Source organism: Dermacentor andersoni, chromosome 3 (assembly GCF_023375885.2).
Source record: "Dermacentor andersoni chromosome 3, qqDerAnde1_hic_scaffold, whole genome shotgun sequence".
Lineage (NCBI taxonomy): Eukaryota > Metazoa > Arthropoda > Arachnida > Ixodida > Ixodidae > Dermacentor > Dermacentor andersoni.
The window spans coordinates 27941414-27959361 of NC_092816.1; the positions used below are offsets into that span (position 1 = coordinate 27941414).

The window sequence follows — 17948 nt, forward strand, 5'->3', positions numbered from 1 at the left end:
CTGTGGTGAGGCTGCTACTTTGTCGCACATGCTCTGGGAGTGCGGATTGTTGGGCCCGAAGTTCACTAAGGAAGAGTGGGACGCGCTCCTGTGAAGTACCGTTTTTGAGGACCAAGTCCTGGAATTCCAGCGCGCCCGTGGTCGGGCCGGCAGGCTAGATCTGTCAGTCCCGTCGTGGGATTAGCCGGGTGCGCGTTTGATCGCGTTTTGCTAGACCCAATAAATGTTTACTCACTCACTCACTCACTCACTCACTCACTCACTCACTCACTCACTCACTCACTCACTCACTCACTCACTCACTCACTCACTCACTCACTCACTCACAAACTCACTCACAAACTCACTCACTCACTCACTCACTCACTCACTCACTCACTCACTCATTGGGCCACAGGGTCGGTGTAGATAGACAGATAGATAGATAGATAGATAGATAGATAGATAGATAGATAGATAGATAGATAGATAGATAGATAGATAGATAGATAGATAGATAGATAGATAGATAGATAGATTCAAAAACGAGAGAGAAGTGGTTCTTGTGGGGAAGGAGAAAAGGCTAGCGCTATTTTCTGCAACCCATGCGGGAGCACGGCTCAGCGCCAGCAGGGTGGAGGGGATGGGGTTAAAAGAGAGAGAGGGTAGGAGGGAGAAAGGTAGAGGGTCGTAGAGATGGAAGCGAAGTAGTGGCCGATCAGGAAGCCCGAGGTGGTGGGATGGCCGTGAGACCATCCGTCTTTGTAGAAATGTCCTATAGTCTCGCCGAGAGCCCCGACGAGTCGAGGTACTCGACGACACTTAGGAAGGCTGGTAGCTGATTACGACAGGGGAAGAGGATATCTTCCTGTCGTGAACATGGGAGCCCCAGGCGGTGGAACTCTTGCAGAAGTCGACCGCGATGCTGCAGGTGAGCAGGGCAGGCCAGCAGGAGGTGCTCGAGAGTTTCTGGTTCACCACAGGAGGCACAGGCTGGCGAGGTGGCTTTCCCAAGGCGGTGCCGGCGGGCTGCCGTCCAGTAGCAGCCAACTCGCAGTCGGAGCAGCAACGAGGAATCCCTTCGTAGGAGGCCGTGCTGTGGAAGAGGCCGTGGAGGCCGGCCCAGGGATACCCGTTTGTCCGGGTGGCAGGCAATGATGTGCCGGCGCAACCTGTGCCTCGAGAAGTCTAGGGCCGTTACAGCAGGGCTGAGGGGGACGCTTGAGTGGTGGGCACTTTTTGCCAGAGTGTCCGCCTCTTCATTGTCCGGGATCCCCACGTGTGCCGGTAGCCAATGCAGAGATACTGAGCATCCTGCGTCCTGAAGGGCCGTCAGTCTTGAAGAGAGTAGCGCTACCCCAAGGCTAGCCCTGTCAGGGTTCTGCAGGCAGAACATCGCCGCCTTGGAGTCGCAGAAGATGGCTGCCGGGGTCGCTGGTAGCTCCTCTGCAAGTAGGTCCACAGCAAGGTGGAGTCCTGCTAACTCTGCTGCGGTAGAACTTGCGTGCCCCGGGAGACGGCACAGCTTGCTCTTTCGTAGGGCCGGTGCAACGCAGGCTGCTGTGGATGAGCCAGTCTCCGGTATCACGGATCCGTCGACGAAGATGGGAAGGTGGTCCCCAAGTCTCTCTTGGAGGAGAGAGGCTGCCGTCTGCTGTAGGGCACATGTCGGGGAACGGTTCTTCGAGACACCTGGCAGCTCCGTCGAGATAGGGATTGGTGGTCGATGTGGTGGGCGAGGCTGTACAGCGTTTGCAGGCGTGTCCCCTATGACCTCCTTATAGAGGCCACACAGCCGTCCCATGTGTGATGCTGGCCGGGAGCTTAGGCGGGTCAGGAGTGCTTGACCATCTGCGGCATGGTGTAGGCGATCAATGTGTCGTAGCCCCTGTTGTAGGAAGAGTAATGACAGGGGCAGGGCACCTGCCCCAGCCAAAGTGGCGGCCACTTGTGAGGTTCGGGGAACGCCAAGACAGAGCCGTATTGCTGACCGATGCTGCAGCTCCAGTTTCCGCAGGCAGGGTGGGGGCAGCACCACAAGAGGGAGGGCATAGAGTAGCCGTGAAGTGACTGCAGCTTCAAATAGCTGCAGGGCCCATCTGGTGGTACAGCCCTGTCCACGGGCAAGGAGCTGTGAGATAGCCTTGCGGACCCGAAGTCAGTTTGCTGAGCTCTTGTAGCCTCCTCTGCCGTATACGGGGGTATGAGCTATTGCATTGTTTGCTTTCTTACGGGGGTACGAGCCTTTACTGATGATGATAAGTGCTTTTCTTTAGCTTGTTCAAAAACCTACGCTGTCCTGTACGTTGTATGTGCGATTCCAATGAATGGATGCAACGTGCGCTTCACTTTGCTGAGTGCTTGTAGCCTCTGCTTCACGAGGGGGATGAGCCACTGCGTTTTTGCTTGCTTAGTGGGGTATGAGCCATTGCTGCTGATGATAATTTTTGTTCACGGATGGGCATGAAAAATGCCGACCACCAAGAGGCTATAATAGCTTCGTTGCAAGATCACAATGACTCTATAGTTAGTAGACAAGCAATGTTTTTATTCTGGCGATGGGCTTAATTGAAATGAGCGCTTCGGATAGCCGCAGGTTGTAAAGCTTCGCCGAGGAAACAGCCATGCTGCCTTCACTGCCTAACTCTGAAAACAGCCCGTCGCACCACACAATATACGGTTTGTTTCAGCTAACTAGGGCTAAGTATTGAAAAACAAACATAAGCGTGTGTGTCGAATTGGCGCAGGGTTCCGAGCCATATGACGTACGTCATGGTATTTTTTCCAATCCGCCAAGCTGGGTAATTACCAAGATTGCTTAATTAACTTTTTTAATAATAACTCTAAGCGGAAAAATCGTCAATACAGAAGGTCTATAGCGCTTGTTCAGAAACATCGGATTATTTCATCTATGCTACGATAACTGCCCTGTTATTTTTCTTTTCAGCCTTACTTTAAAGTGCGGGAAATGTAAGAACTACCACGTGACTGTCGGCTGACGCGCCGCGCTCTTAGTGCCCTCAAATGCAAGTTGAACGAATTAGTAAAGGTTGCTGCGTGCACAGATATTGATTGAACAGGCTGTCAGTGACTGCGATGGACGTCAAGTGACAAAAGGGGCGTACCGTTCTAAGAAAAAAAAAATTCTTCAACGAAAATGCGGCCGCCACATGCGAATGCGATCCGAAGGCGGCATGGTTCTTATCTCCGTCCTTCATTGCACTATCTGCCTCGGCCTCTCCATTGTGTTTCTTCATTGGTACGAGAAAAAAAAAAAAAAAACATGCCTGCGCTGCGTCGAATGCTGCTTCCGGTCCCATATCGCATTCGCGCGTGGCAGCCGCTTTTTCGTTGAATATTTTTTTTCTTAATACGGTATGTTCCCTTTGCCAACCTCCATCGCAGTCACCGACAGCCTGTTCAATCGATCTATGTGCGCGGAGCAGGTTTTGCTAATTCGTTCAACTTGCATTTGAGGGCACGGCACTAAAAGCGCGGCGCGTTAACCGGCAGTCACGTGGTATATCTTAAATTTCGTGCACTTTAAAGAAAAGCTGAAAAAGAAGCAATTAAACAGGGTAGTTAGCATAGATGAAATAATCATATTGTTCTCAATAAGCGCTACAACTTTTTTATTGAAGGTTTTTCGCTAGTTACTATTTAAAAGGTTAATTAAGCAATCTGTGTTAATTACCCAGCTTAGAGGATTGTAAAAAAAATATCATGACGTGCTCCCTATGGTTCAGAACAATGCTGCCCCAATTCGACACGCGACACGACAGTCCCGTGTACTTGTGCCTTTCTTGGTCCATGTTTTTTTTTTGTTTTTTTTTTGCGTACTCGTGAAGGCTTTCAGCTGAGCCAACTGGCCCAAACAAAAGTTTTATCGTAGCGGCTCTGTTATTTTTTTTAAATACTTGGCCCAATTTAGCTGAAACACCCTGTATTCACACCGTTGGCTACCGGACACGAAGGCCAATAGCAGGATCGCATTTCTGCTCCGCTTGCGTCCACTGGATTCTGTTCATAGAATGCAATCATGCCCTTGACAAAACGTAAACGGTATAAACGAGAACATTGCTGCAAAAGGCAACAACTGCAGGGAGTTTGCAATTAAAGGTGAGCTTATATTACACACAATTTAGTGCGGAAAGTTATGGTTCTAAATAGGGTGGAGAGTGTAGCATGGCTACCACGCGCGTACGACGTCGCAAGTCGTGTAAACTACAAAAGTAGCAAATTTCATTAATGTAGCACAAAGCGACAAGCCACTCAATAGCGCTGTCACTTGATACGAAATTTCCATTTTGTCGCTGAATCTGCGGCTCCCGGTCTCAGTAAAGTATTTTGAACCAAATTGCGCTCTGGGTGAAGAAACCCTTTAGAAAAGATGTATCACTTAATTCGCTTTGAGGATAGATGACGTGTTCAACGTGCATGTATAGTGCGCTTACATTCGCCTGCGATTCGTTTTCGTGATATCTTATATCATAAGAACGGGGCGGTTGCTTTAATCCCGAGGGCAGTTGTATGCGATGAAATACGGTAGGTGTTCTGGCAGGCAGCCCGCTCTCGCAGCACTGCACGGAGGTGCTGCAAGGAGCCGAGCATCGCTCCCCTCCCGGATTCAGAGCTCCCCACACTGCTCCTGAGGAAGTCGAAATGCAGACGGTGTACTGTACGTGCGCCGTGGGGATAGCGGGCAACAGAAACAACGCCGATCACAGTTTCGCTGGATGAGGGAGAGAGAGACACCGCCGTGAGGGTGGAGGCAGCGTGTCGATGCAACCCAAAAAAACACGGAGAAAAAGTGAAGATGAGGGCCATCGTTGAAACTCAGACTTACTACAATGGTTGCATTACAGTGACCACAACCGAGAAAAAGCTGAGGCCAATTATGGCATCTTGCAGAGTACCATACTACTTAAGTACACTTAAGTGGTCTCTGAGAGACATTCCTCCTAAAGGCTGTCCTGAGCTTAGAAGCTGAGCCCTGAGGAGCCTTCTCCTCCTTTTCTAAATACTGGCCTTACGTCGAGTCTATAGTCCAAGCGCGCGCGCCCCTTCTGTTCTATATAGCTGCCCATGTGTATAAAAAATTCAGTCATGTCCTCTTCTATCAGTTCTTTGTATTATTCTGTTTACCTATGTGTACGGCGTGTTTGAGGCGTCATCGCGGAGTAAGACAGTTACCACGCTTTCCACCATTTAAGCGTAGGGCTTAAACAGTATAGCTTTGGGTACGCTGTTCCTGTCTACTGCAGTCGTGTTCGAAACACCACAGATTTTACGCGAAACTTAGGTATGTTTGACTGGAGGAGCCTATTATATCTCTCCAATCTACTTACCTGTTCCGATATCTTCCGGGCCTTCTACGACAGGAATCAATACATCTGTTCAGTTTGTGGCCCGACGCGGCGTTTACAAACGCGTCTTCGTTTTGCACTGACATTGCAGATAGCGCTGCTTAGGAAGTATGTGTTTATGATGAAATACATCTGAGTGTCCCTCTCTTTGCTGAAACAGAGGGTCTCTGTATGTTTTTTTCTGCCTTCGATAATGTGGACAGTCGTCTGGCTTCTTAAGTGCATAAGGTTCTAGACTCTCTGTCCTCGGTAGAACGTGTACACAGCAGGATCTAGAACTCCGCTCAGTTTTTCTAAAGACGACATGTTTGTGTGAAAGACTAGGGTATTTTAGGGTATGGTGTCATCTTTCTAGTGTTGCCGCTACCGCTACCATTTCCACTCAGTCGCGCATGTGCAATCGGTGACATGCGGCATTGGTAACGGTAACAGCTGAATGGAAACTTTATGCCAAAATAGCACACTGTAACCGCACACTTGCAGTACCTCTATGTTTTTCATCGCTACGTCCCCTTTCTTCAATGCAGAAGAAGAAAACAGATTTCTTCTCCTGTTTTCTCACTTCATTGCTTTTTTCTCGCACTCTTGCCGTGGAGAGAGAGTGCGAAGTGGGTCCGGCGCTGCGTCCGCTGCGGCGCGCGGACGCTTTTCGACTGGAGTCGGCTCAGCCGTCGGAGCCGTTTCTCGCGCCACGCCGTCTCTTCCTTCGTCTGTCCGAACGGGGAGCGAGAGAGGGCGCGGCGTGCCCAAAGCCAGAAAGACCGTGCCGCCGAGGAGGGGGTCCCTTTCATTGGATTTTGCCGCGGGCGAATGAATGCGGGGCCCTTGAGTCGCGCGCGTCGGGGCTGTCGCGCTGGGGCTCTCGACCGCGTTGGGAGCAAGAGGAAATGGCAGTCGCGCTTATAGTGTGCGCACGCGCGCTCGGAGGCGGCGGCGCCGGGCGCCCGTGAAGCGTGCGAATGCGTCTCCGCGCGCGTGTTGAGTGCGTTCGGTTGTTGTGAGAGAGGCGAAGAACGAACGGAGAGGGCTCTTTGGGCGGCCTGCACCTGCTGCATCGGGACAGGGAGGAGGATGAAGAAGGAACTTCATCGCCGTTTATGGGTCCAAATTCCGACCGCCGGCTGGGAGAAGGAAGTTGAGGACTCTGCGTGCGACTAACTAGATGTTTATGCTGCCTTCTTGCGCACCGTGGGCGCAACGTTGCCAGCTGGTGGGTTCGTCACAAGTCACGAGAGGCGAAGAATACTACTCTGCATTTGCAGGAGGCTGTATTAAACAGAAATACTCACCGGACAACGATTTGTTCATGGTCTGTAAAAGTTTTCCGGGAGGCTGTCTCTATCTTTCGAGAGTGCTTTGGCTTTTCGAACTCAGTCGTTAGCAGCAGTCAGTAACTTTTTAGCGCGTTCGACCATATATATAAAAAAAATGTTCATTCGATCGAATATGGTCGAAATAGTTTAGTGGTCACGCGGGGAAGGGAATGCGGGTAGGTGTCGGTTGGGTTGTAGCGGTTACTTGCCCTCTGGCCAGACAGCCATCCGCGTTCTGCGTTACGATCCTGATGTCAAGGCAAAATATGTGCCTTCGTAGTGGTATTGTTTGTAACGCGGGCCGATACTTGAGATAGTGAAACGCCACCGTACCTATATGCCTCATAGCAATAACTAATGGAGCTAACCGATACATAAAGATGCTTTAGGGAGTCCGGTGTTTCGGTACATGCAATGGCGTGTGTGTATCCGTCCTTCTTTCGGCGCCAGTGAACATGTCTCACAATACAAGGTCCGTTCGATTCGCCTTTACCACTGTGAAGCAGTTCACGGCGGTGTACAGGAAGTTCAGATGCAGCTCGACTTCTGTGGTGCAGACACAACGCTACACTCGAAACGAATGCCAAGGTGCAGACGTGGTGCAGGCGTTATGCTTTGTCCGACTAACGTGGCACCGAGTGCGTAAGTTTGAGATGTCCAAAACCGCAGTAATGCGATTGGCTTCTGAGGCGTAAATATATCCCGAGCTTGCGTATATAGACACACCAGACGCGTGTAAGTGGGGTTTCAGTGACGCTTTCGCCCGTATGCTGTGTCGTCTGCTATGCTGCTTCTTCGCACCTGTACGTCTGCAACAATTCGGCAGTGAAAGTAAAGAGGGTGCAGCAAAATCGCGAACCAGCCCTGAACCTTTTGAAACGAACGGCGTGGTCCAGAGGGCGCAGTTGCAGCATCCCTGAAACGAATGGCAAAGTGTGCAGTACCTCGTGAACTGGTTCAGGTGGTGCAAGCGATTCGAACAGACCTGCAATAATTACACGCACAAGTGGAAGGGTCTATTGCGGTCAGAAAGCTAGTCGTCGTTGCATCAGTGAATGAATACGAGAGCATTTTACAGCGTGCTATTACGTCACACAGGTGCTGGACCGAGTGCCAAGTTTCGCGGTACCGCGTGCTATATTAGGCAAATAGAACAAATAATTTGTCGCCAGTTATTTCAGTCTACATGGCCATTTTGAAATGAAGAAACACGCAACTAGGTTGAAGATTATCTTCAGCTTTCTCACACAAGCACGTGCCATAAACTTGGCAACTAGGACGTTAAATGATGCAATTAGTTTAATTATAGTAAACAATTTGTTTTGTTTTTCTTGCAAATGATGTCCGCCTAGGTAAATAATTAATCTGCAGTGAGGTAATTCTAGTAGCTTTTGTAGCGTTTAAAAAAGCTTTCGAAGCGAAAACAACAACAAAAAACATTATAGCTGTATTGTTAGCCGGAATTCCTTTACATGCGCATTCATCAATTATGTATTACTGCATATTTCAGCAATTTCTTTCGTAGCTGCCCCTGTTCATGCCAACTGCTAACTTTTCATGCTTCCGCACTTTTGTATTACGTGTTAACTTATATCTTTTAGTTTACTCTTTGTTTTATCGGGTGCTTATTCTCTAATGTATTGAGGGTTTGTACGCAAATACTTGTATTTCACTGTTAAATCCTTATTGCTTGCTGTTATTTTATTTTCTTCATACATTAATTGTTCAACATTAGATCCCCACGATGGTATTGCCATGAGACCTCCTCATGAGCTTAGAACATATGTGCCTATATGACCTGTAATTAAACATGTTATAATGAACAAAGCGAAACCAAACCAGACCAATGAGGTGTACCAATGAGTGCAAGACCTGAGACTCTCTCTTTCATCCTTGACTAAAGTGCGCGCTTCTTTTAGCCTGCAGCCCGCAAGTATGAGCCAATTAACTCAGCAAGATGTTCATTTGGGCTTGTCATACGAGAGATGCTTCGTCCCCGCTTGTTGCCAGGTCGATCAAGACAGTAATCTGGTAGTTTCCAATTTTTTGACGAAAGTGGGCTATTGGCCATGCCCTCTCGAGTTAGTAATGACAATAATGTAATTGCAACACATCTCTATACCCCCTCCCCCCTTCCCACACAGAAATGTAAGCTTATGAATGGCGTTCTTAATAGTGGTGAACACAGAATTTACACGAGCAAGCACGGTGATGCAACCTAAAGTTGGCAGGCCATTTTGACGTGGAAGTATACAGAGAAATGGTTTTTGGCTGGGCGGACTTGCAAGCGCGAAATCCACGAAACGAAGGAAAGAAGAATGTGCCGGCGCGTCAAAAGGCAGGCGGGGCGTGAAGTCGTGCTGAACGACCAGCTTCTCTTGGTGCTTCCTGTTTCCCGACGTTCTCGAGAACCGGCCACGACTGGCCACGACGCACCCGGCCTTGCAAATCGGCTTGCCTGGCGCTCCCGCGTGTTGCTTTAGGGACGTCAAGAAGAATGGAAATGAAGTAGCGTTTGCCGAGGTCTGCTGCACTGACATAGAAAAGAGCACTTGTCTGAGGAAAGGGAGGCAACCAACAAACGAAGAAAAACGTGACAGCGAAAGAACAGCCCAAGGGAATAGCAGCAGATGCAGCTTGAACAACTCTGCGAGGAAGCCCCTCTAAAAATCCCGGGAAGGAGTGGCGAAAAGCTCTGCATGGGGAAATGAAACAAAACCTCGTTTTACATCTTTCTATATATATATGTATATATATGGTCTTTACCTTGACATGTGCAGTTCCCTGAGGGCGTCAGGAGGGCAGGACCGTTGACAACTCCCAGGTTCGCGGAAAATAAAAAAAGAATATATTATTTCTTCTTTCCAGAACTGGATCATAGGAAGGAAGGTGTAAACGCGCGAGGAGGACTATCCTAGTGTTTCTCTATCTTCATTTCATTCATATATATATATATATATATATATATATATATATATATATATATATATATATATATATATATATATATATATATATATATATTAAAGGCAGTTTTCTGGATGCAGTAAGAAAAGATGCACAACTTGACGCCGGCAAATGTGGGTACACAGCCGCATGCTCTGACTCGACCTTACTAGGACCTAAGCGGTGTGAAAACTCGTACAAGTGATTAGCAAACGACAAAGAACCAAGTGTATATAGGAGAAAAAAAAGTAGTTTACCTGACTACGCATAGATGACGCTACCATACTGTGGCGAAAACGAAACCGATCTTTTCTTTTTGTGCCTGGCTGGAATGTGGCGCCACGTCTCGGAGAGCGGGCGAAATACCCAGTCTACTTCGAGGCGCCGTCGATGTGGTTTGGTGCGGTGCTACCATTGGTGCAACCTACTTGGCGTCGCGATGCGGCGGCTACCGTTGAAAATGCCGGCAAAGGTCGCATCTCGCTCCTGCTACAAGACCGAAGCGTGCAGCCGACTTTCGAATGAAGGTACGAAACAGATGTGACAGCCCCTGTGCACAGAATGACTACCTTTTCGAACGGCTCCGCGGCGGCTTCACTTGTTTCCGTACTCCGCTTTTCGTGGCGGGAAAGAGTCCGTCTTGTGTGTTTTTGGTTGAGCGGCCGTGGTCGGTTTGGTCGGTTTCAGAAGTGTCTGGTGCATGGCTACCAGGTCCAATTCTTAATTGCGACGACATGGGCGTTTCGTAATTACGCTCTGTAACTCAGAAGAAAGTGCTTTGAGTGAGCGTTGATGTATAACAGAGCAGTGGCAGCATTTGACAAGCCAGTGCGTTGTTGACGGCTAATTATTTTTGCATTGTGGACTATAATCGCGTGTTGGCGCGAAGCAATTCAAAATAAAAAAAATGTCGTTTCGCTGTGCTTAGCGTTAACGGAGTGTGCCGTGGTCCGATACACTTATTGAACTCTAAGAACAGTGCAACATTTAATTCTCGGTATAGTGACGAAACTGATAACATTCTGATTCGTGAAATGCGCTGACACCGCAGTTACCAAACGTATCCTGTGCGTTTGCTAAATGGCTGAGTGATTAGCGCTGTATGTCAAATTTTTTCTCGTCAACTTCGTAAGCGTCGCTATCGTGAATGTTATTAACAGCGAAGCATGTAGTATATTTAACTTTTCTTGCCGCTCTGCAACTGTATTGGTTGCACTTCAAGGAGTGATATCCAAAGTATGCACTTTGCACGCGTCTCACCGAAATATGTGGTTCATAGTGAGTCATACAATGCAGAAATATAAGAAAAAGCGACGATATGCTGCTGCATTGCATCATCTTTGAACCTGATAATCCGATCTCGCGTGGCAAACGATGAAAAACAAACAAGTAATATTGTAAAACAAAAAGAACAAGAAAGGAGAAAGAAATTGTGAGGAGATAAAGCGACGTGCTGGAACGTCCTTGCTGAGGAAAATAGCGCAATAATAGCTGCAAAACTTATTTCAATTTATTTCAATACACCCTTCAGCGCCGACGCATTATGACAGGGGATCGAGTGGGTACACAATGGAATATACACAACTGAAGGCACAAATACAGAAACAATTTCAACATCATTTAGTTAATAATGGAATACAAGAAGGGTAAGATTCGCAAAGCATCGATTGCGCTAGAAAATGCAGCAATACTGGTTGTCACGACGTCTTAAGGCAAGAAATTTCATTCCGAAACTATTTGTTGAAACAAAGAAAACTTCGTGTAGTTTGTACGTCGTTGAATCTCCCCTATCTTACAACGGTGGTCCCGCCTGCAGGAGACGTTAATGGGGAATATTTAGGTATTTGAACTTATCCAGTCCAGTTGTGTTGTTATAAATCGAATGTAAATGTTTAAGTCTGCTTCTCTCATGGAGTGGCTCAATTCCAATACCGTATTTTATTCCTGTTACACTTGCTTTTCATGAGTATTGTTGTGTTACAAATCTAGTGCCACAGTTTTTGTATTGCCCCAAGCTTATCTATGTAGCATTGTTGTAAGGATTCCATACCGCATTTGCGTATTCCAAGTGGCGTCTAATCAACGAACGACACCGCATTTGCGTATTCCAAGTGGCGTCTAATCAACGAACGACACGCTGCTTCCTTCAGTTTCTGAAGGACGCCTTTAAGCTGGTTTTAAAGCGAAAGCTTTACTGGCCGCGAACTTGCGATTTAGCCGTGGCCGTGCTCCGAGGAGGCAGATGACGTCACACCGCGTTCCTCGTCGTTGCGTTCGCCTCCGCTCGCTTCGCCAGCTGCGTCGCATGCCTGATAACATGTCGGAGGATTGAAAAGGAGAGCTCGCGTGCGCCGCAACCACACTTGAGGCGGCAGTATGGACGGCGACAATTCTGATAAGCAGGAGGAGGCCTGGAATCGACGTCGGGACGAAATGAAGAGGAAACGAATCGCCCCGGAAACAGACGAACAGCGCGCCGAACGACTGGCTAAACGCCGCAACATAGCTAGACAACCAGACTAACCTGGACTTGTAATCAAGATTAACCAAGGCTAACCATGCTATGCCTTAGCTTTCGCTACGTATATCCTGGCATAGCCGAGCTAATCCACTGCCAATTTTATTAGCAGTGATGTCAATGTGCTTACTAATAGTCAGGTAGGCCGAAAGCATAATGCTCAAGTACTTGATATCGGATACTTTTCTAGGCGTGTTGTGACCTATTTTGCAGTTAGTATTGTTTACATGTTTCGATTTAGAGGAGGTCCCATGGTAGCGTTTGTTAATATTTAAGGCCAGTTTGCAAGTTTTTCTCCAGAACCGCTGCGACTTCGACGTATCGAATTACTCTGTAGACCATGCAGTCGTCCGCAGACAACCTGTTAGAGGAGATATTTGATGACCCCAGCGCTAAGCCCTGGGTGGCACGCCCGAAGTAACTTCAGCACATCTCGATTGTCTTTTTTTACTGCCGATGACTGCGCATTGTTTCCTATTTATAAGGTATAATCACCAATTACGTTTATAGCACGATCATCCATTTTTTAGAGCCATTTCTAGATCCATCTTTTTTATGTAGAAATAACTCATGAGAGGCAGTATCGAACACTTTACGATAATTTGAAAATACTGCATCAGTCTGCAGTCGACATTTCCAGCTGTTCTTAACATCGTTAAGAAGCTCAACTATAGTTGAGCAGTACAAGAAACTCCCTTTCGAAAACCATGTTGTGTTGGACAGAAAGAAGTTATTTGCTTCCAAATGCTTCGATACGTTGCTATAAAGTATGTGTTCAAATGATTTTAAGGACATAGAGCATAATGAGATGGACTTGCAATTGGATACAGAAGATTGCGAGCCACTCTTGAAGACGGGCGCAACATAAGTATAGTCTCAATCTTTGATAAATGCTCCTAGTTCTAATGATTTGCACATATGAATATTCAATAACAACAAATAAAAAAGCCTTTCGCACCCTTGGAGCTCTTCCGTCAGGACCAGGTACCTTCGAATTGTGAAGCTCACTTAGGCACTTCCTTATCCCTTCAAGCGTAGCTGTAACTGGTGGAGTAACAGTATTCACATTAGATGTGTAAACATTTCTGTCGGCCTTGAAATACCGATATGAAGTAACCATTGAAGCAATCTGCTTAAGCATCGCTTTGAGATATTTGTACGTCATCGTGAAGAATACTTGGAACGTCGGTTCTTTCCTTGCGTGATGATCTTGCAGATCATCATCATCATCATAATCATAATCATCAGCCTGGTTACGCCCACTGCAGGGTAAATGCCTCTCCCATACTTCTCCAACTACCCCGGTCATGTACTAATTGTGGCCATGTTGTCCCTGCAAACTTCTTAATCTCATCCGCCCACCTAACTTTCTGCCGTTCCCTGCTACGCTTCCCTTCCCTTGGAATCCAGTATGTAACCCTTAATGACCATCGGTGATCTTCCCTTCTCATTACATGTCCTGCCCATTCCCATTCCTTTTTCTTGATTTCAACTAAGATGTCATTAACCCGCGTTTGTTCCCTCACCCAATCTGCTCTTTTCCTATCCCTTAACGTTACACCCATCATTCTTCTTTCCATAGCTCGTTGCGTCGTCGTCAATTTAAGCAGAACCCTTTTCGTAAGTCTCCAGGTTTCTGCCCCATACGTGAGTACTGGTAAGACACAGCTGTTATACACTTTTCTCTTGAGGGATAGTGGCAATCTGCTGTTCATGATTTGAGAATGCCTGCCAAACGCACCCCAGCCCATTCTTATTCTTCTGATTATTTCAGTCTCATGATCCGGATCCGTGGCCACTACCTGCCCCAAGTAGATGTATTCCCTTACCACTTCCAGTGCCTCGCTACCTATCGTAAACTGTTTTTCTCTTCAGAGACTGTTAAACATTACTTCAGTTTTCTGCAGATTAATTTTTAGACCCACCCTTCTGCTTTGCCTCTCCAGGTCAGTGAGCATGCATTGCAATTGGTCTCCCGAGTTACTAAGCAAGGCAATATCATCAGCGAATCGCAAGTTACTAAGGTATTCTCCATCAACTTTTATCCCCAATTCTTCCCACTCCAGGTCTCTGAATACCTCCTGTAAACATGCTGTGAATAGCATTGGAGATATCGTATCTCCCTGTCTGACGCCTTTCTTTATTGGGATTTTGTTGCTTTCTTTATAGAAGACTACGGTGGCTGTGGAGCCGCTATAGATATCTTTCAGTATATTTACATATGGCTCGTCTACACCCTGATTCCGTAATGCCTCCACGACTGCTGAGGGTTCGACTGAATCAAACGATCTCTCGTAATCAATGAAAGCTATATATAACGGCTGGTTATATTCCGCACATTTCTCTATTACCTGATTGATAGTGTGAATATGGTCTATTGTTGAGTAGCCTTTACGGAATCCTGCCTGGTCCTTTGGTTGACAGAAGTCTAAGGTGTTCCTGATTCTATTTGCGATTACCTTAGTAAATACTTTGTAGGCAACGGATAGTAAGCTGATCAGTCTATAATTTTTCAAGTGTTTGGCGTCCCCTTTCTTATGGATTAGGATTATGTTAGCGTTCTTCCAAGATTCTGGCACGCTCGAGGTCATGAGGCATAGTGTATATAGGGTGGCCAGTCTTTCTAGAACAATGTTCCCACCATCGTTCAACAAATCTTCTGTTACCTGATCCTCCCCAGCGGCCTTCCCCTTTGCATAGCTCCCAAGGCGTTCTTTACTTCTTCCGGCGTTACTTGTGGGATCTCAAATTCCTCTAGACTATTCTCTCTCACATTATGGTCGTGTGTGCTACTGGTACTGTATAAATCTCTATAGAACTCCTCAGCCACTTGAACTACCTCATCCATATTAGTAATGATATTGCCGGCTTTGTGTCTTAACGCATACATCTGATTCTTGCCTATTCCTAGTTTCTTCTTCACTGCTTTTAGGCCTCCTCCGTTCCTGAGAGCATGTTCAATTCTATCCATATTATACTTCCTTATGTCAGCTGTCTTACGCTTGTTGATTAACTTCGAAAGTTCTGCCAGTTCTATTCTAGCTGTAGGGTTAGATGCTTTCATACATTGGCGTTTCTTGATCAGATCTTTCGTCTCCTGCGATAGCTTACTGGTATCCTGTCTAACGGAGTTACCACCGACTTCTATTGCACACTCCTTAATGATGCCCATAAGATTGTCGTTCATTGTATCAACACCAAAGTCCTCTTCCTAAGTTAAAGCCGAATACCTGTTCTGTAGCTTGATCCGGAATTCCTCTAGTTTCCCTCTTACCGCTAACTCATTGATTGGCTTCTTATGTACCAGTTTCTTCCGTTTCCTCCTCAAGTCTAGGCTAATTCGAGTTCTTACCATCCTATGGTCACTGCAGCGCACCTTTCCGAGCACGTCCACATCTTGTATGATGCCAGGGTTAGTGCAGAGTATGAGGTCCATTTCATTTCTAGTCTCGCCATTCGGTTTCCTCCACGTCCACATTCGGCTAACCCGCTTGCCGAAGAAGGTATTCATTATCCGCATATTATTCTGTTCTGCAAACTCTACTAATAACTTTCCCCTGCTATTCCTAGAGCCTATACCATATTCCCCCACTGACTTGTCTCCAGCCTGGTTCTTGCCTACCCTGGCATTGAAGTCGCCCATCGGTATAGTGTTTTGACTTTACCCATCGCCGATTCCACGTTTTTATAGAAGCTTTCGACTTCCTGGTCATCATGACTAGATGTAGGGGCGTAGACCTATACGACCTTCAATTTGTACCTCTTATTAAGTTTCACAACAAGACCTGCCACCCTCTCGTTAATGCTATGGAGTTCCTGTATGTTACCAGCTATATTCTTATTAATCAGCAATCCGACTCCTAGTTCTCGTCTCTCGGCTAAGCCCCGGTAGCACAGGACGTGCCCGCTTTTTAGCACTGTATATGCTTCTTTTGTCCTCCTAACCTCACTGAGCCCTATTATATACCATTTACTACCCTCTAATTCCTCCAATAACACTGCTAGACTCGCCTCACTAGATAACGTTCTAACGTTAAACGTTGTCAGGTTCAGATTCCAATGGCGGCCTGTCCGGAGCCAGGGATTCTTAGCACTGTTAAGAACAGCCCGCTGAGATGCAAGTTTTGCCAGCTAGTTGCGACAGCGGCGTCAAACTTTTCCTGGAAGGCCGCCGCAACCCTCTGGCCTCGGTGTCAATAAGTCGACTGTGTCCGGAGGACAATACGTGCGTCCTCGACTCTCCGTCGCAGGAGCCGAGATGAGTTCGACGAAGCAAGCTTTGTGCCGGAACACGACACCGCCTACCGGGTCTGCCGCGAGCGGGGGAGTCCCCGAGGGAACGTAGTTCGAGGCCCCTTCCCACGCGCCGTTCAAGACGCAAGGCAATGGGCAACTGGCGGCGCGCTGCGGGGGTCAGCTCGGGGAATAAAAGGCGCTTTTCCTGACGTAAGCCCCTAGTTCTACGAAATCCGTCTGACGTCGGTTGAGGACCGTGAACCTCGCGCAAAGAAGTGTGTGTGTGAGTGTAATCCCTCGCGCAGATAGGCGACTCGTTTACGATGACTGGTCGAACGTTTCCCTCACCTTGGGATCGAGGAAGGACCGAGTGTTTATAAACCGCTGTTGTGCGGCTGCTCAGTGCACTTTATCTCGCAGTCATGCTAGACTGATGAACTGCAACGTAGATACTGTAAACAAACCCATATTCCTCGTTCTCGATGAGAAGCAGTCCTTCCCTTCAATAACGACCTCAGCGTAGATAAGTTGGACGACGGCATGGGCCAGCTACCTTCTAATTCATGCCCGACTCCAATCTTGACAACTGGTAACGAACGGTGGGATTAAGCCCCCAATCCTGACATCACCCTCTGCTGCGTCACAGATCTGACCGCCGCCGTGGTCAGTTGCTTCGCGGCTGCTGGGGACTGAGGGGCCGGGGTTTGATTGTTGTATTCATATAGGAGGTTGTGGCCAAGTACTGCACCAGGGTGGCCAATCCTGCTCTGGTGAGAGAGTGCGTTACCGGTTCTGGTCACCGGGATCAGGCCGCACTCCAGGCCTGTTCATGCAATTTTCTCACCACGCGGATTTTTTTTCTTTTTTTTTTCGGTGGAAAATTGCGCGGCACCGGGATTCGAACCACGGTCCTCTGGCACGCGAGGCGGATACTCTACGTCTTCGCCACCGCAGGAGTTGTACGCCTCATTTAACCTACAGTGGTGCCTTCTTCGATCAGTCAAGGTGGACCAATCTGAGCTCGGTTAAACCGCACAGATGGCACTCAACTGGAGAAATTATAGCTCCCAAATTATCTCGCGTTATTGGTGATATAGATAGCTGGATCAGAGAAATAGTTTTTGTTGGTGGAAATAGGTTGACTGTCTATATGCTATGTATGTATACTATATGTCCAATTCTTGAAGACGCCGCGCAAGGTCAAGGGTAGGATTCATTTTTGTGTTTTTCAAGCGTACGAATTTTCTTTTGTGGGAACATGAGTGCTCGAATTTGGGCGTGGCTCCCAGGAAAAACTCTCAGACTACAACATCCAAGGTTTAATCTTTTTCTTCTTTTTTTTCGTGGGGCCAGGCCAGTTCTGACCGCTGGGCGTTTCGAGGACGCGCACGATAGCTCGGACCGTGCCGGTCGCCACGGCCAGTCGTTTTCCCAGCAGCCGGCGAGGGCGCTTTTTTTAATTTTCCTTGCATCGTTTGGTATCCAGGGCTTGTTAGCTTTTCGTTTCTCAGCCACCTATTTTGAAGGCGTGCTTTTTTCAACGAGTCTCACTAATAAGCTCTTGAAGGGTATTCTAAAGTGGGCGAGCAC

General features: G+C 47.5%; 1 protein-coding gene across 2 annotated transcripts in view; it reads left to right on the plus strand.

Moving 5' to 3' along the window:
- The first annotated feature begins 9984 nt into the window (after window positions 1-9984).
- Window positions 9985-17948, plus strand: part of LOC126518526 (urease subunit alpha-like) — a 145056-nt gene continuing 137092 nt past the window's right edge. For both annotated transcript variants that reach the window (XM_055065217.2, XM_050168319.3), the window contains exon 1: window positions 9985-10131. In XM_055065217.2, the coding sequence (XP_054921192.2) occupies window positions 10126-10131 (6 nt within the window). In that variant the 5' untranslated portion in view covers window positions 9985-10125. The remainder of the gene's footprint in view (window positions 10132-17948) is intronic.